Source organism: Podarcis liolepis (genome assembly GCF_965112155.1).
Source record: "Podarcis liolepis genome assembly, chromosome: 2".
NCBI classification, from domain to species: Eukaryota; Metazoa; Chordata; class Lepidosauria; order Squamata; family Lacertidae; genus Podarcis; species Podarcis liolepis.
In genome coordinates this window covers 44,261,525-44,283,457 of record NC_139555.1, presented here as the reverse complement: position 1 = coordinate 44,283,457, position 21,933 = coordinate 44,261,525, and the positions used below count along the sequence as shown (strand labels likewise).

General features: G+C 46.0%; 1 protein-coding gene across 1 annotated transcript; it reads left to right on the top strand.

Moving 5' to 3' along the window:
- The first annotated feature begins 812 nt into the window (after positions 1-812).
- STX10 (syntaxin 10) lies at positions 813-13,669 on the top strand. Its single transcript, XM_083481462.1, has 8 exons — positions 813-1,266; positions 4,429-4,598; positions 5,237-5,331; positions 5,937-5,999; positions 6,710-6,808; positions 8,633-8,739; positions 9,604-9,698; positions 12,405-13,669. Exons 1-8 carry the CDS (start codon positions 1,232-1,234, stop codon positions 12,479-12,481), a joined length of 741 nt encoding a protein of 246 aa, XP_083337588.1. The 5' UTR covers positions 813-1,231; the 3' UTR covers positions 12,482-13,669.
- The last annotated feature ends 8,264 nt before the right edge of the window (positions 13,670-21,933 follow it).

Here is a 21,933-nt window from a genome sequence, read left to right as displayed (position 1 = left end):
TTGTCTTCACGCGCGCCCAGCTCCCATCCCCAAGCGTATTCCAAGCCGCCGCGTTGATCTGCACATGATACACTATGGCTAAGGGTCCTACACTTACTTGGGAGTAAATTCCATTGAACTCAGCGGGACTTGCTTCTGAGTAGACATCGGTAGATGTAAAATCGCGATCCTATACACACTCTAATCAAGAGGCAAGTTCCGATGAACGCAGCGGAATTTACTTATTAGTAAAATACGCCTCAGATCGGGCCCCACATCCTAGGGAAGCCAGTTAGCAATGACTATCTTTAGCTGGTCTCGTATTACAAGCTGGCACGTTTTCCCTTACTCTTGCATCACGCCCGAGTCTCCGCAGGCGACCTTCCCCGCGGACTCTCTTTTCCTGACCGATGCCTGGGCATGCGTTGGTCACGCTAACTATCACACCGAAATAAATTGCAGAGAGTAATGCGGGAAGTACAAAGGAGCGCACTCCATTGTGCCCTGAATCTAAGTACTGTTTCTGGTCCCTTACACAACCGCCACCAACATGAATTAAAATCTCCACTTCACCCACAGGCAAGCACTGAACACCCCCCCCCCCCAAAACAGGGACTTGCAAACCGCTCTGTAAGCCTCTTTGCAGGCGCCCTTACAGTGTGAATGAGTGGCTAGAGTGTAACCGATAAGGAGCTGCGGTTTTGAACCCACGCCCAGGGAGCGGAGCCCAAGATCTCAAACGCTCAGTTTGCAGGCGGAAAATGAATGAATCAGGAAGCCGGGCGGGGTGCGGCCTGCGCTATTTTAGTGCCGCGTTTCTTAGTAAGAGTGACGCATTTTCCATCTCCAGGAAGCTGAGGCGGAGGAGGGTGGAGGAAAAGAAAGAAAGGAGGCCAAGAAAGAAACGCGAGGCTGCTAGAAGCTCCAGGGGAGATTCCTGATTGCTCTCGCCAAGCGCTCTCCACCCTTCCCCCGGCTCCTCCCCAGAAAAGTCCGGCTCCACTTTCGCAGGGGAAGGGGTGGGGGAGGGAGGGAGGGAGCGCCGGGTTGGGCTGAGTTGAGAGAGGGCGGCCTGCTATTATTAGGAAAGAGGCGCCCGTAGTAAACGTGGCTGCTAAGCGGCTTCAGCTCAGGAAAGGAGGGAGGGAGGGACAGGCTGAGACGCTTCGCTCATAGACTTATATGGTTTGGCCCCCATACGCTGCTCTCCGGCCGGCTGGGCTTTTCCTGAAGGCATCTCGACCGGTCAGCAATGTCTCTGGAGGACCCGTTCTTCGTGGTGAAAGGGTGAGTGGCAGCCACTCCCACGGCCGCCGCAAACTCCGTCTTTCCTCGCCCCTGGTGGGGATGGGCGCCGCAGCAAGGCAGCCTGGCCCCGCGTGGGTCTGCGAGCGTGGGAAGCGTCGGGTAACGCGGGGATGTGGAGGCGGGGGCGAGAAGCTAGAGAACTCTGATTAGAAACCCGCCTCAGCTAAGGAACTTCGTCGAAACTCCATTTATTAGCCGGTCCTAATAAAGGCACTGCCCTACTTCTATATTATTATTATTATTATTATTTTATTTTATTTTATTTTATTTTATTTTATTTTATTTTCCACCCTAATGGATCATTTCAGCCTCGAAGTTGGGACTCTAGGGTTCTTGCTACAACACAGTTTATAAGTTTTATGGACCGCTCATATTTGGGGAACTGTGGACATTACTAAAAAATTATTGTGCACAAATTTTCCACGATGACAGAATCGTGTGTCTGAACGAGCTACAGCCCCCAAAGTATGTCTCTGTGACAAGTAATCAGTTTCTGTAGCTAAGTATACTTACACACACGACTAAAAAAGGAAGTTACTTTGTAGAAATAGGGAGTTTTTTTGTTAAGTATTTTGCTTGACACTTGCACTTTGAAAGAACTGCTGAGTAGGATAACAAGGGGTTATACTAACCACTGGGAATTAGTGATGTTTTCCAGCTTCATATTTCATAATTAACAGACTATTCCCAAAAACCCTTGAATATACTTGGTTGCGATTTGTCCCTCGATCTCCTTCCTCATTTTGTCCTACTGATCTGGTGAATGGTGGGACTCTATTTAATTTGCCAGTTTGAAGGAACACTGTTGAGTTTTGGCAGCTGGATCTCATAGATGGGAACAAGGAGATCTAGAGTTCTGTGCTTTGCTCTCTCTTTAAATCTACTGTTATGTGTTTGGATGATGAAAACAGACCTGTGCCTCCCTTTTACCACACTTATCCTCTGTGAACATCCCATTTTATAGCAGACATGGGAAACCTATGCTGCCCCCCTGGGCAGATGTTGTTAGACTCCAGCTCCCATCAGCCTCAGTCGGCATGGCCAATACCCAGGGATGCTGGGAGCTGTAGTCCAGCAGTATCAGGAGGGCCACACCTCTGCTTTACAATTGCAGTAGTTTTAACAGTGCCATAGCTCATTCACTGCCACAGTAGCCTTTCCAGTACAGTGGTACCTCGGGTTAAGTACTTAATTCGTTCTGAAGGTCCGTTCTTAACCTGAAACTGTTCTTAACCTGAAGCACCACTTTAGCTAATGGGGCCACCTGCTGCTGCCGCGCCGGAGCACGATTTATGTTCTCATCCTGAAGCAAAGTTCTTAACCCGAGGTACTGTTTCTGGGTTAGTGGAGTCTGTAACCTGAAGCGTATGTAACCCGAGGTACCACTGTACTGTACAGAATTAGAAGGAATGGAACAGAAGTGGCTGGAAGAGAGTTGTAAGTTATAGGTTACTTACAAGTTTGCAGCTTTCAGACACCACTATTTGTTTCTGTCGTTTAATTTTAAATAAATAAATAAATAAATAATGCAATACTGGGTAAAATCCATTAGCACCACCTTCTGGAATAATTCAGACACCTAGCAACAGAACCACTGGAATGTGGTACCCCCGGTTTGGAAGTTGATTGTACTGAAGTTGCTGAGAGGTCTAGGACAGGCATAAGCAAACTCGGCCCTCCAGATGTTTTGGGACTACAACTCCCATCACCCCTATCTAACAGGACCAGTGGTCAGGGATGATGGGAATTGTAGTCCCAAAACATCTGGAGGGCCAAGTTTGCCCATGCCTGGTGTAGGACAACTCATAGCATCATGCTCCCCAGGGCTATCTTTTGGCAAAGGCCATTCGTTAGGGGGACCAAAGCTGTTTCAGTGCCAAATGAAGGCATGATGCCAGACTGGAATGTGTCAAGATGATCAGTGCCATCCAAGTTTGCCTGGAGTCGACAGACCCTCACGAGCAGCCTGCCCCCAAATGGAAGTGCCCATGGGGTGCTCAAAGCATGGTTCCATAAGTACTCCTTCGTATGAAGTATCCACCAATGAGATACTCACCCACTTACTTTAAAAAGAGTCTCCACATCAAAGAAGCTGACTTCAGGGTTTTAGGTTTATGTATATTTATTTGAGATGACCCATTAGGTGTCCTAGTGCAATTGTCAGGCTGTCATTTCCTGGAGTGCATGAGATGCCACTGGAGTTAATGAAGGTATCTTGTTTCTGATTAGATCCAACTTTCCCTGACCCAGTGCTCTCCACGTATCGGTGGGACTGCAGCCCCTGCTAGCAAAGACAATGGTTAGGAATGATGGGAGTTGTAATCCATCAACATCTGGAGGGCACTAGGTTGGGGAAGGCTGGACTGGAGGGATCACCAAAATGCATTTACCCACTGGACATGTGCAATATTCACATATATCTGTGCTAGACTGTTGTGATCTAAAACAGGGCTGTAGCCTTGTTAGACTCTGGCTCCCATCATTTCTTACCATTGGCCAGGCTGACTGGGACTGGAGGGAGTTGGGAGCCCAGACCAGGAACATCCCATTAGCCAGAGGTTTGCTACTACTGGAGTAAAATAATGAAGAACCACCAATTTTTTGTAAAACCTTCCTGCCTGGTCCCCAGGAGGCAATTCTTATCTGCCACCAGTGGTCCAGTGCGCAGCTTTTTACAAGCCCAATTTCCTCCAGGGTAACTCATCTCTAGACACATGGAGGCTGGAGTACCATGTGGTTTTCCGGACAGCTATTCATACAGATTTTCACCTTCCAAACAGTCCTCTGAAGTGAACTGGTTTTTTAATGCAACAATACCTCTCTCAGTATAGAGAGGCATCTGCTTCGAGGGAGGAAACTTTGCTTTATGGGAGGCTCTCTGTCAGTTGGAACAGAGCTGCACAGCTTGCGGTTTGCCCACTTGAATGGACCCAATCGATGATATATGGGGACCCACCGGGGGTTTGGCAAACCTCTTACGCTTGTCACCTGCCTGCAGCTGCAGAAACAGAGCTGCCGCTATGCAAGGCCGGTGGGTGTTGTGTTCAGTCTGGTGGTCTCACGGCTTTGGCAGGAGAAACAGTACCCTGTCCTGGCTCGCCCACCTCATCCCTGCCACTCTCTTGTATTTGTGTTCTGTAGGGAAGTTCAGAAAGCCGTAAATGCAGCACGTGGGCTCTATCAGCGCTGGTGTCAGCTGCTGCAGGAGACGCAGGTCATCAGCAAAGAGGAATTTGACTGGACTACTAATGAACTACGCAACAGCTTGCGCAGCATCGACTGGGACCTGGAGGACTTGGAGGAAACCATATATATCCTTTTGAAGCTGGGGCTGGAACAGCGTATTGGGGGGGGTGCCTCTCCAGGGAATTATGTTGCATCATTTTTAAAACGCACTGTCTGCTGCTAGGATGGTAGTAGCAGGCAATAGCAGCCCCCACCCCACCCCCATCCTGCTCTTTGCAGGGATATTTGCAAGAACTGGAAGGGGAGTAAACCCTTATTCAGTTACAAGAGAGAAGGCATTCTCAGCAGTAATTCCCCCATTTTATGGCATGCCCTAGCTGAAGAGGTTTATATGGGGCCCATGTTGCCTTTTTTGGTGCATGTCACCCAGAAAATTGTGACATACAGATGAAGAGAACTAGAGGGCCATATTTGGCCTCTGGACCAAAGGTCCCCCCCCCCAGTTTTAATGTTATTTTCTCTATCTGATTATTATTTTATATTTTCCTATAAAGTGTAGTAGCACACTGCCCTGAAATGAAAAATCGGATGTAGGGTGCCCTATAAATTCTTTCTTAAATAAAATGAATTAATAAATAGGTAGCTTCTGCTACAGACAGAGAGCATCTGGTAGGTTAAATGCAGCATTGGCCCACATGATATTTGTAACCAGGTAGCTCTGTCTGCTTTCTAACTCGGTGACTCAAACTTAACTCACGAACACGCATTGTGGAGTCAAACCCGCGCAAGTTCAAAATTGAGCCTTCTGAGGTTGACACCCGGCGCACTTTTGTCACAGAGATGCGGGAATCAGTCAGGGTGAGTCAAATGTATGCCTTGTCACTCTTGCAGCATTTTGTCCTGTGCAGCATAAAACACTTATTGTATGCAACAGGAATAGTTCTGTTGCAGGGTTAGGGAGTCTGTGGCTCTCTGTGTTATTTGACTCCCAACAACCCTCACCAGTAAGGTCAGTGGTCAGAGATGATGGCAATTGTGGTCTAATTACATCTAGAGGGACACAGCTTCTCCATCTCTGTTCTACGGTAAGTGAAATGTTGATTGATGATTTGGAAGTGTTAACAAAAGTGTGTGGCTGGGGTGCTTTATTCTGAGAGAGCGGGGTTTTTTATTATTATTAACAAAGAAGGATCTAATTCCATACTCTAATCACTATACCACACTGAAGCTGGGACAGTACTGCATTTTATATCCAATATCTTGGCCCATAGGTGATCTACAAGGATGTCATGTAATCTTATTTATTTCCATATATACCCCTTGGACCCTATGACTTAGGATGGGTTACAAGACGAGACTGTGTGCCTCTGCAAAAACCCACCCTTATTGTTGTTATTATTAGTGTATGAGGCCATAGTCTCATCTGATTATATTCTCTTACTGCTTCCTTTCCTTGACTAAAGGAAATGCGAGATCACATATCCAGTCCAGCAGCACAGGCCTTTGCGGAGAGGAAAAACAGAGAGGTAAGCACATCTTACCAGCCTCGCCACACCTCAGTGTTTTGCTGGAAATTTATTCCCTGGGAGGGAAAGAATTATAATTGGCAATGGCTAGGGTAGCTCTTTATCCCCGGTAGCCTACCCCATCCTGGTACCTCCAGAGCCTCTCACTCACCAAGTGGGCAGGGGCTGATGGGAATTGTAGTCCAGAACATATGAAGGGCACCAGGTTGGAGAAGGCTGGTCTACAGCTTCTTTGCCACAAAGGAAGTGGAGCTGGCCATCTAACCAAGGGTAAGGTCAGCTTTCTTCTGCAAGGCGCAAATTGCTTGGATAAATGGCCTCTCTCTTTTTAAAGTGAAACATCCTTTGTCTCACTTTCAGTATCCCTGGGGTGTGGATTATAGTCCAGAGCTCTTATGAAATGCACTTGTTGATTCCCCCTTAAATGAGTAGAACTACCTGAGAGCATCATCCATAATATTGCTTCTGATCTCAACACCACATCTTTTAAGAGCCATTTAATTCTGGAATGCAGTGAAAAAGGTTCCTGATCTCCTTACCAGAGAAAGGCTCTTCCTAGGCCCTGAGTTCCACTTAACCCTGCAGATTCTTCTACCCAGCTCACCCTTGCTTGCTTGCTTCCTTCCTTCCTTGCTTGGTCTCAGCAATCCTGGGAGCCCTAAGAATCCTGGGCTTGCTCAGATAGTGACCCCCTTTTCCTCCCTCTGCAGATGCTGGTGGGGAGCAGGGAACACTATGGGATGCTGGATGCAGAGGATCTGTCAACAGCTAATTCACATACTTTGGAAGAGCAGCAGTTGCATCAGAAGGTAAGAGCAGTGACAGTGAGCCACACCAGTCCATCATTTTCACCAACATCCTACAGAGACCTAACCGTGTCCTCAAGCTTGATACCTGCATTGAGAGAAATCTTGGGCTCTAGTGCAAAAGATGCTCACAGCATCTGTACACTCCCTGTTCCCTGTACCTCTCTCCTCTCCCCCAGCTGTGGGTTCAGTCAAGTACAAGAGTGAAGAACCTGTGGTCCTCTGAATGTTGTTGGACTCCAACTCCCATCATCCTGGACAGCATAGTCAGGGGCGATGAGCACTGTAGTTTAGCAATGTCTGGAGGCCACAGGGTCCCCATACCTGGAACTGCTTTCTTCTTTCTTCCCTGTCAGACTACAGGTGAAGGATATCTTTGAGTGGAGGTGAGCATAAATGCTTCCTGCCTCCCTTTCTTACAGTGAGTATGGTTTCAAACCCAGGCAGGAGGCAAGGACCTGTTTCTCAGCAGTAGATTGGGCTACTCAAAAGGTTATTGTGAAGACTGTCAAGATAAGGAAACACATTATACAGTCTTTGGGAGGACTTCTGCTAGAAATCAAATTGTTCCATGTTTATTCAGGACCGAAGCAAACCTCTTTCCCCACTCTGTTTGGTCTCCTCCCAAATGGCCATTTCAGTATATTGACAGGGACTGGCAGTGCCGGATTAAACCCTGTGGAGGCCCCCCTTGCAAATTATCTCCTAATACGTTTTTGTAATTTTCTCTCAAGATCAAATCAGTATTATTTTGATCCATTGTCTTGGGGCCCCTAAAAGGCGTGGGGCCCTATTTGGTAATCTGGCACTGGGGGCTGGCAGGGCTCTGAGGAGTGACCGGAAGTGGTGGCAGGGCCAGAGGCTGATCTTGGGGAAGGGGGTAGTGATTTATGTGGTTGTAGGCCTTCTGCGAGGCAGGAGCCTGAGCTGGAGGATGGGGAGGGGTCTGAGTAGTCAGAGACTGTGGAAGGACAGGACGTTCCAGGAACTGAGGAAGAGACAGTGCATGAAGGGACGAGGCCAGCAGAATCCCCTCCGTACCCTTCCCCACTGTCCCCCAGGACCAGGAGGGGCTTGAAGAGGCAGGCACAGTGACAACTTCAGTGTAGTTCAGTCACAGGCTGTTTGTGCTCACACCATCAGATGAGGGTACTTAAGTTTGGGGTCTAGGCCTGGCCACCTGTCCAACAGTCCAACTTGGAGTGCAAGCCTGAGGAGAGACGCCAGCTACCTAGCCACCAGAAGTGTGTGTGTGTGCATGTTCAGTGCGCCTCAGGAGCTGTAATTCTTTGTCAATAAAGAATTAAACATTTGTCCTCCTTGGACTGGGTGTGCTCAGGATGACGTCTATTGAGCAAGTACCAGAGGCCTTTCTCTTCTTGCTAAATGAAGAGGAGCCCCATAACCACTCTTGTTGTTCAAGTGCTGGATTCTTTAACAAAACATTAATGTAACAGTCAAGATCCTGAGGGCTGACTTCTGTGAAGGGATATTAACCTGTAAAGGCATTCACTAGTTTCAGTTTTTCAAGATTGCCGTTGAAATGAGTTTTGGTCCCATTTGCCTAAATGCACACAAAAAGATGGACATTTATGGGTCATATGTGGGGCGTCAGAAGTGATGGTATGGCTGCCTAACTCCCAGAGTTGCTACTCCAGCTTGGTCCTCATTTCCCCTCACCTTGAAAGCCAGCGCCCAGTTGAGGCTGAGACTTCTTTGTACAACATATTGTTGTATCATGGGCAGGAACCCTCTTAGTTTCTCTTTGCTTTGAGTTCTAACAGACTCCCCCGCTGATGTCTTGCATTCTCGCTTTCTCCTTGACAGCTGATCATTGAGGAGCAGGATGAGCAGCTGGAGCTTGTCTCTGGCAGCATCCGAGTGTTGAAGCACATGTCGAGTCGGGTTGGAGAAGAGCTGGATGAGCAGACTGTGTGAGTGCAGGTAGTGTGGGGTGTGCGTGTGTGCTGATGTATTCCAACACTCCTATCTTGCTCTTTAGACAAACCTTTCAAGCAGCAAAGGGGACAATGGGGGCAGCCCATTATCAGGTTGGGCCTGGATAAAATGGCAGCAGACAAGTCCCAAGGAATACAGCTCTGGCAGTCCTGGCCGCTGCTAGATCAGAGAAGAGGATCCAGAACCTTTGTCTATCTAGAACTGTGGTGGCCACTCATTTCTAACAGATTCAGGAAGGACTCGAGTTTCAGAGACATGAGCACAGGATCTTCCTGTACCTGTGTGAGCCCCCAGTAGGGGCAAAGAGTGCTTTACCCTCTCTCTCCCTCCCACCCTTCTTCAGCAGGAATGGATTTCTTTGCCAGAGGGTCCCCCTCCCATTGCTGTGTACTTCCACTGCCCAACCCCATTTTCTGGGTGAGCATCACAAGGAGAGCACATGGCCAGAACCTCTGTGGCTGTTCACTCTGCCAGGAAGCAAGTTAATAAACCCCTTTCCTTGCATCTTGGCTTGGTAGAGGGGAGCACCCGTGTGTTTATTAAGGCTGGTTATTGGGACCAGGGATTATGCTTGGAACAGATTGGACCCCTGGCTCCCAGTTATGTATCCCATTACTAGAAAATGCTGGTGTAGCTCGAATGAGTAGATTCTGAACTCTCTTGGCAGGGAAGATACCCCTAAAAGAGAATTGCTTGCAACCTGCCAGCATACCTGGCTGACATCCCCGTGCTTTGTGATTTTTGTGGGGTGGAGGCAAGACTCAGAAGCTCTTATTGGGAGAGGGTTGCCCTGTGGACAGTTGCCACTCGCGTTGACGGTGCCTTTGCTGGCCTTTCAGGATGCTGGAAGACTTTGCCCACGAGATGGACAGCACTCACAGCCGCATGGATGGCGTGCTCAAAAAAATGGCCAGAGTCTCCCATATGGCAAGTGGTAAGAAACAGCTCTCTGTTCCAGAACTACTTTGGTACAAGGGAGATTTTACTCCTCCGCACCCCGATAACCTAATTCCCCAGACTTCTTGAAATTGCTTTCTTTTGCCCATCAGCTTTGCTCAGGGTTTGGCATCAAGTAACTGAAGGTGTTGGTTTAGGAATCGGGCTGCTTGCCTTCTCCCATAAAAGAATAGTAAATGTTATTATTTTAGTGGTGGGGAATGTTTCTCATCCTGAGGGCTGTCTTCCTTTGTGGATAATCTGCTTGGAGCCGCAGTGGGGTAGCCAGGAAGCGGCACCACAGCAGATTCTTACCTTTTGTACAGTAGACTAATTCCAGCTTTGCAAATGTCAGATAATTTTACATATACACACCTTTCACCATCCAGGCAGGCAAGCAGTAGTAGAGTCCAGGAACATATTCAGTCAGCCAAGACAGGACTAGTGAGGGGTGTGGCCTCAGGAGAAGGGTGTGGCTGGTAAAAGTCCCACCGGCCAGGTAGAGAGGCCTTAGCTTCCTCACCCCTGCCTTCATCACCATAAACATAACCACAGGCGAAGGCAATCTGGCTTCCACAAAAGTATTCTGTGTTTCACAACTGTGAATTTCTGCCCCTTTTCGCCTGCCTCTTGCCAACACTTCCAGCACACCCCCTGCCTCTTTCCTCTACAGCCAGATTGGCCCATTCGCTTGCTGCTGGGTGGTGGTGCAGGTGGAACAATAATACAGGGTTGAGCTTAGTATTCACTTTGGAGGCAGTTTTTGCTGCCTTCCTCTCTTAATCAAAGGAGCATTTGGCATCACTGCTGAGACTCAGCAAGGCAGATTCATCACAGGAGATCTGGAGTACGTGCCTATGTGTGAAATAGAATGGCAATTAAAAGAATGATGTAATGGTATAAAAACCTGAACATTCTGGTTGGGCCAGTGTTGCATCTCCATTTCTGCTGCTGGCTCTCAGCACAAGTCCCTGGAGTAACAGATGCAAAAGCAGGTTAAAACCATTTTTTTCCTGGCAGGAGTGCCACTACAGTGTCATTTAGTGCTCTTGTTTCTGGCTTACAAAGAGCAGGCAGTTGCACACAGGAATGCAGCTTCCCGAGTCAGATCCTTTGTCTACCTAGCTCAGTATTGTGAATGCCAACTAGCATCAGCTCTCCAGACACTCCCAGCCTTACCTGGAGAGGCTGGGGACTGAGCCAGAGAGCTTCTGCATGCAGATCTCTTAAGTTGCAGCCCTTCCTCCATGGGTGAGGCAGGCAGGAATTCAAGCTCCACTGTATGGCATAAACAGGCCTGCAGTGTCTCTCCATCCTGCCCCACCTCTTGCCCAAGAGTGCTACAGACGTTAGCTACCTGTGTCCAGTGTTGGAAATTCCCATTGTTCTAGGCGCATTTTGCGACCGGGAATTTCATTCGCGCTAGCAGTTTCTGAGCTCTGGGCACAGTACTGTGTCTAAGATTTCAGATTAAAATGGCAGTGTGGAAGGAAAGGAGGACCCTTTTCTGCCTCCCCACTTCCAGCTACTCTCAGAAGACTGGAGAAGAGTCCCTCTCAATAAGATTAAGGGGGTGGGCAGGGGAAGGACTAGACCCTGTGAAAAATGAACATAATGTTTTAGCTGCAGTTCATTCTTTTTAAGCTTTGTATTCTTGTTATTTAAAAAGTGTTCCTAGACATACCACTGTTGCGTCCATAACCTAGGTTTAAGGTGCCATTTAGCTCCTAGCTTTCATATCTCAATTTCTAACGCTGCCTATGACACCAGGGCTGTGGGTTAGATTAATGCAGGGGTCGGCAACATGCGGTCCATGGGCCGGATGCGGGCCACGAAGACCGTTTTACTGGCCCAAGAGCCACATCTGAACTGAACCATCCGCTCTGCGAGTCCCCCACACGCTGCGCTAAACCAGCACAGCGCAGCGTGGGGACTCGCCGAGCAGCGCCAGAAAGCGCATCTGCACACACGCAGATACCAGAAATCGTGTCTGCGCATGTCAGATGCTGAAAATAGCTTCTGTGCAGGCGTGATTTTTGGCATCTGGGCATGTGCAGAAGCGATTACCGGCACCACGAACATGTGCAGATGTGATTTCCGGTGTTGCGCTGCACCAGTCCGGCTCACAGACGATCTCCTTGGGGGTGGTCCAGCCCATGACCCTGGATTAATGATTAATCCAACAAAACAGATTAGGTCTCCACACTATGGTGTTTTAATCTGGGAACAGACCACCCAACATCATTTCCTCAAATGTTCACTTGAGCTCTTTCTACTTGTGGTCTTCCAAGGATGATTCTTGCACCCGCGTCCATCATGCTTGGAGTGCAGGCCAGTGGGAGGGGGCACATGGTTCAGAGGGTTAGAATATGGTTCAAATTGCGGCATCTTATGTGCTTTAAATTAATTCTGTTTAAGGTAAGGCTGGAGAACCCATAGCTCTCCAGATGTTCTTGTACTACGGCTCCTATGATCCCTGACCATTGGCTATGCTACCTGCGGCTGATGGAAGCCAGAGTCCAACAAGATGTGGAGGGCCACAGGTTCCTCATCCCTGTCTTAAAGGATCCCTTCTAACTGTTTTTGCTTATTTACAATGTCAGACCCCCACTGTGGTGGAAGGGCTGGTGGGTTCTTAACAGGATTGGTCTTCTTGCATTTAACACCATTTCCCCCTGTATTTTCTCTTCTCCCACTCCATCAGAACGGCGTCAGTGGTGCATCATCGGCCTGTTGCTCGTTGTCATGGTGGTAGTGCTGGTTCTTCTCTTTGCTCTGTGATCAAACGGCAGAACGGACATGGGGGAAGGGTGGCAGGTACCAATCCCATCCCTGTCAAGTGGAACACCGGGGCCTTGTATCCTGTGTGGGATCGGTGCGAAGCTTCCTCCAAAGATGAAAAGGAAGCGAGTCCATTTAATCAGGTGGAATGATGGATTTTCTCCTAATTGTTTAAGGCTGCAGATTTGTGAAAAAGGAGGACTGGGTTCTGGAGGTTAGGAAATTTGTGCCATCTCCCCCTTTTGTGTGTGCCAAGGTGAAATTATAGACAGACAGATGTGCCTGATAAAAGTGGAAGCCATATTGCATATGCAGTTTGTTACCCATTTTGCAAGTAGATGCAGCAGCGTCCGTTTCCTTTCCCCCACTGAGTAGCCTTTTCTTCTCATCTCTAGCAGCCAAAGAGGAAGAACATGGTCCCAGCTGACTATTCTTGCTGCCATTATAGCTTCTTCTTCTTCATGCCACCTCTGAACGGGCGCAAGATTGCTGCACATTAAATGTGCCTGCTGAAGAAGCACAATTGACTAAGCCATCGGTTGTGTTTTACCTCAGCCAGTAGCAGATGGATACTGTGAATAGACGGGGTAGGACAAAGGCCTTGCTTCCTTTTTAAAGGGCAAAATTGCTCAGAGTTGAAAACAGGCCAAAACCATCTCACTGCATTAAGTGCCAAGAAAGGGATTTTGCTTCGCGGAACTGGCAACATCACCCCAAAGCTCCTTCTCTTACCGTGAGGCCAGCCGTCCAACAAAAACAGGGAGCAAAATGTAGAATCTCATCACCCAAATCCCTCAGGCCTCAGTGCTGTGCTTCAGGTTGCAAGTGGTGCCAATACTTCTGGGGTGCTGCCAAGCACTTCAAGAAAACTGGTTTCCAGACACCCAGTCAGCTCAATCCCTTTCAGTTATATGGTAAACAAACCTTCTCCCCTTAGGTCTAAATCCCTGCCAAGGACACGCAGTCTATGCTGATATAAAGAGGCTACTTTCAGCCAAGCTCAAGTGACTCAGTAGCCTGATGTGGAGGATAACAGTCCTTTCTATGAGGCAGCCCTGCTGTCACATGCACTCAGAAGCCATTCTGTTTCTATTGTGAAGTATTATTAAAAAAAAGGTACCAGAACAAGCTTTTTAGTTCTTCCAAGAAAAAATAAATAAAAGTTTTTATACTTCTATTTAATACAAACTTTGGTTCTGGAATGTTGCTGTGGGAAGGGAGTGGTGATATTTACATTCCCCAAAATGTGAAAACAAGAGCAGCAATGGCCATCCCGATGATGTCAGATTGTCACTGTCAACCCTGGCTGCTGGACACTGAAGACCAACAAAATATGAAGCGACAGAAATTCCCCACCTCTGAACTAGAAGAGAACCCTACTTTGATCTAACTATGGCCGGCCAGCCACAGAAGTTATTTGAAGCTAGGGATCTAATGCACTTTGAATGCACTCTCAGTCATTCTTACTGAATTGTGGGGGCATTATTTAAGATGATTCTTAACTGATTGCCTAAAGCTCAAGGCTGTGATCACATTGCATTCCAAGCAACCGAGTAATTTCTCGCTTGTCTTTTCCCTTTTGCAGCAGTACAAACCTCGTATCATGTCCTCCCTCCCCGAGAGCCTTGCTGTGCAGTTTGCAGGCTAATCTGACGTTGTTCAATCTGTGTTCAGTGGGGCTTAGTCCCAGGGAACTGTGCACAGCAATTTAATCGGAGCATCTCTTTTCAGTAGAGTAGTAGAAATTCAACAAGTTCTGCTGAACTCAAGAAAAGGTAAATATGCTAATCAAATGATGCCCAATTTTGCAAACATTTATGCCGTGGTTTAAGGAATGCTTTGTCTAGTCCAGGGGTGGGGAACCGGTGGCCCTCCCAATGTTGCTGGAGTACAACTCTCATCAGCCTTCACCATTGGCCATGCTGATAAGGGCTGGCAGGAGTTGAACGAACAACATATGGAGGGCAACCAGTTCCAGTTGCCCATCTGTACTCTAGTATAGGGGAGTTGAAGAGCAAGATATGAAATTTAATGAAACACACAAACATGAATCTCAGTCGTATTTGTTTTGTACAATGGGGTTGCTTAATTTGGAAATAGAAGTTACTTAGCCCGATGGATCCACAGAAATGCTCCAAAGCTTAGATACCTACCTTAAGCAAATCCAGTCTGTTTTTAATTTCAGCAAGGCTGCTCCATGATAAACTCCCCAGGGAATAATCAAGCTTACAAATGAAATGGTCAGGCACGCAACTGTTACAAACTTTTTTTTTTATTAACATTTCTGAATTCCTTTTTTTATTTTTAATCTTTACAGTAGTTAATGTGCAATTTCTTGATACTCTCAGGTCACAGGGATGAGGGAGTCACAAAATTTTTCTTGGCACTTATAACACAGAACAAATACTGGCATTATCCAGGGGCAAAGAGGTGGGCTTTAAGGTGAAAAGCAGGGGGTGCCGAGGGAGCTGGGGTGGGGCGGGTGGGGGAAAGGGGGAGGATGCTTTTGTTATTTCATTTTAAAGGATCTGTTTTCCTCTCTGAGAGGGTTTTACAAGGGGCAAGGGAGGGAGAGGGGCTGATATTGGAGTAGCTGCTTGCATCAACCCAAAGCGCCTGGAAGGGGGAAGAGAGAAAAGTCCATGCTGCATCTGCACAGAGGTTACATAATCAGGCTTTGTTAGTGCTTTTCAGTGTACATTTTTTTGTCCTTTTTTATAAAATTGTTTGCTCTAGTTTAGAAAAAAAAGAAGAACCCAACAAAATCAAAAAATAAAAGATGGACCAAAAAGTGGATACAACAAAAAACAGAAAAAGGCCTCATTCCCTTCGCCCCGTTGTGGGATTATTCCCATTTCCCACAGAAAGCCTGCCCAAGATACAAATAGACCATGGTGGGCGGAGAGAATTATTCAGCTGGCTAGAAGGAACCTCAGAGAAAGATTATAACATTTTGAGTCCAAGTGATCCTCAGAGATCCTCTAATATAGGTAATTCTTAAGTTTCCTCTACTGCAGGACATTTATGTTGGATCTCCCCATTCTGTTACATCTCCAGATAATATCCATGGGACTAGACAGTGCTGTTTCAATTGCCTCAGAGTGGGTCTCCCCAGGATGCTACCTACCCAGAATTCCAAAAAGCACAGCCCCAATAGGTCATAACATATGTCCAGACATTCCTCTTCCAGTGTCCCTTTGTTTTTGAAATTTAGATCTGGCAGTCCTACCAACACAGCTCACAACACAGAGAAACAGGATAGGATCCTTCAAATGTTATTTCAAGGTTAGTAGCTACTTTGGGCCAACTCTCCTAAAGGTGCCAAGCCTCCTGGTGAGAAAATGTACAACTCTTATCTTTTTGGCCTAGGAGATGCCCTAAGCCAATCACACTTGTTTTTTTTTATAAAAAAAAACAACCCTTTTGCATGCAGACAAATGCTGCAGGAGGTTATTCTGTCCCATGCTCCAGTATAAATAAAATTGCTCACCTAAGTTCAGCCAAATGAGATTCAGGATAAAGGTTTAAAAAAGGTAAAGGACCCCTGAACGGTTAAGTTCAGTCAAAGGTGACTATGGGGTGTGGTACTCATCTCGCTTTTTAGGCCAAGGCAGCTGGCATTTGTTCACAGACAGCTTTCCAGGTCATGTGGCCAGCATGACTAAACCGCTTCTTGCACAAAGGAACACTGACGGAAACCAGAGCACACGGAAACACTGTTTACCTTCCCGCCCCAGCGGTACCTATTTATCTACTTGCACTGGTGTGCTTTTGAACTGCTAGGTTGGCAGAAGCTGGGACAGAGCAACGGGAGCTCACCCCATCACGTAGATCTGAACCGCTGATCTTCTGATCAGCAAGCCCAAGAGGCTCAGTGGTCAAATACAGAGTCAGACCATTTGTCCATCGAGCTAAATTTTGTCTGTGCTGTGATCCCCAGCCCTACCTGAAAATGCCAAAGATTGAATTTGCATGCAAATCACTTGTTCTACCTCTGACCTATGACTTTTCCCACAAGCGTCCCTGTAATTTCCATGCACACTTCGGTCCATATCTAAATGGCTTTATGTTAGGAAGAAGGATCAAGAAGGGACTCAGATCAGTTACACAATAACTTATTGGTTTGATTGAACACTTACTTTCTACAGATGTTTCAAAACTCCAATAGTAGGTTAAAAAGTGTTCTTTCCAAAGCTCTGGAATCAAACATCGTGGCTGATATACAAAAGGTAAAACTCAAACTTTGCTGACTGATTCTTTGGAAGCCAAACAGCCAATGGGGCTTCTGATTGGCTGCAGGAAGCTTATGCAGCCAATCAGAAGCCTTGGTTTCTGGAAGTTGAACGGACTTCCGGAACAAATTCCGTTCAACAACCAAGGTATGACTATGAAAACTTAGAAAAGCTAATGGAAAGCAGTCAAAGCAAGCAAACAAGCTTCCATTCTCACAATGCAGCAGCAAAGCATGTCTTCCACTCTATATACATGCAGAAGGTGATGGTATGTTCAGTCTTAGCTTAGGTTTGGCCTTATCATACACATGGTAACAAAAGTGCATTTGGCCTAGGCATAAATGCCAGTTTTAGCTGTGTACCCTAAAATGTAAGCCATGAATTGCATTCCAGCTGGAAGGTTAAAAAACCAATTTTTGGTGAGTTACTAGTCTGGGAGGCAGCATTAACAAGAAGCATAATTTATGATAGACCTGTCATTCCAAAGATGAGAGTTTGAAGCGACATTTTATGTTGCTTCAAACAATGGCTTGTTCTTTAACAGGGTTCAAAGTGAGTTTTGGGGGCTTGTCCTGTTTTGATATGATCTAGTTTCTACCATCCACCCAGAAGTCTTTTTCTTCTTCTTTTGATCAGGAAAAAAAAATAAAGCTTAATTTAGTGGATCAGGTAAGGATGTAGCCCCACCACAGTGTTTTTTAAAGAGTGCTTCTTCCAATGATGGTCTTACGTGAAGGTTGTGGAGAAAAGTAGGCACACAAGGACTAGTACGTGAAGAGGAACATAGGAAAGCATTCTAGCCTCTTTCACCACATTTACTTAGAATTTAGAGTAATTTCCAAACCAAATATAAGCTACCCAACCTTCACTTCTCCAACTTGATTCTCTAGAAAGAGAGTGAGTTCCATTACAAATTCCAGTTCTGCCATCACTGGGAGAGAGGAGAGGGAAATCTATCTGAACTTGTACAATTTAGAACTTAATAGTCAAATGGGAGAGGTTTGGTGGGGTGGGGGAGAAAGTAAGAGAAGAGAGTATGATGCACATCAGTCAGCCAGTGTAATGATGTGTGTATATATTATATATCTGAGTAACAGAGTCAATGACCTGGCATTTAGAGGAGAGGGACTTGGGCCATATGCAACTGGAGTTGGATTCAACTAGTAACTTCATAACCCCATAACAAATGGTGGCCTCATGTGCATTAAATTATTCACCCAGCCATTCAGCAACACTTAGATGAACATGCAGGTGTGCATCCAGGGGCAATGTATATGTATAGTTGCTTACACATGTGGTTCTGTTTTTCTGGATTAGGTTGAAAGATGCCTTGCAACCAAGCTGATGTCTTATTTTGTTCCATGTTCATATTCAGCATGACTTAGAACAAGGCCAATCCTCAAGGGACATCTCATTAAATTTCCCTTCTAGAACTATCTGAGAAATCAGATTAAGAAAATTAGAATGAGATTGCCACTTTTTTTTGTAGTGAATATCTATGTTTTTAAATGTTACTTTCCTATCACTTCAACTTCTTCAGGGAAAAATACAAGGGTAAAATGAGTGAGCTTAAGTACATACATGACCATATAATGCAATAGAAAAATAGGGCATGCTGGGCGATAAAATAACCCTTTCCTGTTTAAAAGCAGCTAGTGGGGAAGGAGAAGAAATGGCCTGAAAGAAAGCGAGAACTTAGTGTTATGTCAGAATTGTGTCAATGCCAAAATTTATGCTTTCAGATCTTGGCAAAATGTGATCCATTCCTCCAAGCGTAGTGCAAATGCTGACACAGTCACCAGCTAGCGTGTGGCTGCATCACTAAATAAACCCAGTTTATCATGAGTTTCCACCAACGGAGGCACTGGAATGGCAATTCTGGGAAAGATTGAAAAAGAATATTCTCAGCAAATTCATAAAAATACAATTCCCATGATTTCCCTGGAGAAGTCATATCATTTAAAGCAGTATAAACCTGACTTAGGTTTGAAATGTAGATCTGTCTACAGTAAGTTTAGATTATTGCCAGCCCTTTTTATTTAAAAACAAACAAACAAACAAACAACCATTTCACAGAAATACAACTGTGCTGGGCCAACATGGAGCCAATGGGGAATGCTACGCACCCAGCCTCCTGGACTTAAGCTCAGTCTCCTGCCGCCAAAGGCAAAATGAGTGCTCATTTAAACAGTACTTCCTTTTAACATATTCACATGTCTGTCTTTGTCTCCCTCCAGTGGAAGGAAAGGAAAATGTCCTGCTTTTAGTATCAAATAACTCATTAAAGAAACAACAGCTAATACTGCCAACTGTGCAAACAAAAGAAAGCCAAAAATATGCCCTGAAGTAGAAGCCAAGTCCTTTCTACGATGAAGCAATGTTGTAGGACATACAAAATGGATGCATGCCATCTTAGTATTTCAAAAGCCACACTCTATTGTACATAACTTTTCAGTCATGCAGCTGGTTGGTGGCCATTTTGTCAAGTTACCTAAGGAGAGTTCTGACCAAGATATCGAGACCCAAAATGTATCCTTGCAGTGCAACCCTGTGCATGTCTACTCAGAAGCATATCCCACTCAGTTCAATGGGACTCACTTCCCAGTTAGGTATGCTTAGGATTGCATCCTTAGTGTTGCAAATGTTCTCTCCTGGGTGCAGAAATACAAGTAAAATTAGTGAAGAAGTAAGCATAGATTTGTACTAGTAGGTGAAGCAGCCACTACAAGGTATGTTCCTCCTGCGCCACAAAATTAAATGTACCAGGGGGTTCTCTGAGCTTGCCTACGACAAGTGAAAATATACCCCAGCCCACTTGTCAACATGGAGTAACTGCCAATGCTTAATTAGGAGCACTCAGAGCGAAGTGCTCACTATATGCTAGGCTGCTTTTGAGCCCTTTTCATAACAACAACATGTTCAATTTTTGTTAACTGATCTCCACATCAGAAATGGTGGAATCTGAGTGTTGCAACTCTGGCTGTAACATATCCAGCACAGAGTTGGTACTACCCACTAGAACAGTTTATTAAAAATTATAAGAGAGTTATTTCACAAGAGGTAACTAGGCCTGCTTAGTCTCACTTCCTCCTCACAAAGAAACAGTGGCCTGAGCCCAGGCGACCACTGCTGGCCTTCCCTTAAGAGAAACGGGACTTTCCCCAGACCAGGCCTGCTTCAACTGACCAACGAGTCGACATGAGATAGCCAGCCCAGCTTAAAAAGCCAGTTAGCCAGTTAGCTTAAAAATGTCACAGCATTTGCCATCTTTTTGCTACTAGGGACAACTACTGCTCTGGAGTTTATTCTCTTGGAAATTCATGGGCAGGAGTTTCCACCCTCTTTAAAAAGCTGTAATTCCTTAAAAAAAAAGATTTCCACCCATTGCCTCATTTCACAGTTTGATTTGCTCAAAGGAAGGCCAACCATTTCCTGAGAGAATTGCAGACTTTGTTTTCTAGTAAGAATAACCAGGAGAGAGATTCTCGCAATGTAATTCAAAGTCGTTATCTTAGACCATACAAATAGAAATGCAGGAAGAGGGAGAGGAGCTTTGCTGCAATCAAGGTAGAACCTAAATGTGCTTGCTTCCCACTTAAATGTACTTCCCATCTCAAAATGTCCCTATGAACCCAAGGATGGGAGTTCTTCATTATGCACCAGGGGTGTAAACTTGAATAAAACATGGGGGGGAGGTAAACCCTGCCCTGCATAATCGATGACATGACTTAGTGTACACACACGATTTGGATTACAATGCCTATCAACTTGCGGGGTGTGTGTGTGTGTGGCTACGTCAAATATTTTATGGGGGGAGCGAAGGGACCTTGGCCCCTAGGAGTTGGCTCCTCTGCTATGCACCAAATATGACTCGGAAGCATCACTAAAGGAGCAGAGGAAAGAAAGATGCAAAATTTCACACTGTGATTCATTACCTGGTGCTGGGAGGAGCGCTAAGGTCAAAGGCAGCCTTGCATGCTGGGTAGCTTCTGGCACTTCTAGGAAAAAAGAACGTGATGCTTTCTCCCTTGGCTTTCCTCTTCCTTCAAAACCTGATTCCCAAACCTTGTGACATTTGAGCCAATTTAGCTGAAGTGGCAGAAAAGGTTGGCATTTCAATCTGCAGTGCTGCTATTTGTTCCACAGACTGGCTGGAAAGTGAATAGTTTGCACATTGCACCCCACGTTTAAACTAAACACCTCAGAGAGAACACTAGGCTTAGGAAACATTGGAGGTATCAGAGCTACATTAGACCTGCTTGTATAATTTGGGTTTTTTGCGGGGGGTGGGGGGGTTTGGGTGCGGGGGTGAGAACCTTCCTTGTTCCCTTCATGACTCTGTGCCACTCAAAATATGGAAGGGCTGCACTGCCAAACAGATTTGCCGTATACGTTCTCAGTTCAGTAGGCTAGGCTGGTCAAAACCTCCAAGGCAGATAACGGATGGGGAAGGTACATAAGGTCTAGAAGACAGAAAAAGTAGGGAGAGGTATGTCTGAGAGGGAGGGAGGGAAGGGGAGAAAGAGAGAGAGAAAAAAAAGAGTAAGGAAAAGGGAGTGTACTGAGAACGGCAGGGGTGGAATTGCCATGCTGTGCAAGACCTGAACATACCTAGGCAAGAGTGGAGGGAAGCCAAGATGAGTAAGGATAACATGAGCACAGCACTGGGGTCCAGTCCCTTCCCTGTTCGCACTTATCACGGCACTAGGATTTTCCCACTCTCTGGAATGAACCTGAGGAAAAGGCTTGACGATGATCAGTCTAAGTTAGAGAGAGCCCTGTCTGGAGAGAACCCGATCTGATGAAGAAAGAGGCAGCACTCTGGGATAAGACCTCCCTGGATCATGGCCTCCATTTGCAAATGGATTTGGTATTTTTTTTAAAAAAAAAATCTACTAAAATATATATCTAAGAACAATTAATAGCACAACAAGGACAGAGGGAAGGGACGGGGGAGAAAATGCCAGCCAGAACTGCCAATGCAGCAGCAAGACCTCCCCTCTGAGCTCGTACTACCTGTGGCGCCTGAGGAAGCAAGGCCCATGTTTAATAATATATATATATGTATATATATATTTTTAAAGGAGAAGGCACAATGCTCTTTCTCCTCTGCCGAAACAAAAACAAAAACCAACAACGGGTGGGAAGAAATGAAATAAAGGTGGAAAAACGATTCTACAAAAATCAAATTAGGAAATAAAAACCATCGACTGGGGGCGG

Coding starts and splice junctions, on each gene's coding strand:
- STX10 (XM_083481462.1), top strand. CDS start 1,232: ATGTCTCTGGAGGACCCGTTCTTCGTGGTGAAAGG. Junction 1,267..4,428: donor CCGTTCTTCGTGGTGAAAGG/GTGAGTGGCAGC, acceptor TGTGTTCTGTAG/GGAAGTTCAGAAAGCCGTAA. Junction 9,699..12,404: donor AGTCTCCCATATGGCAAGTG/GTAAGAAACAGC, acceptor CCACTCCATCAG/AACGGCGTCAGTGGTGCATC.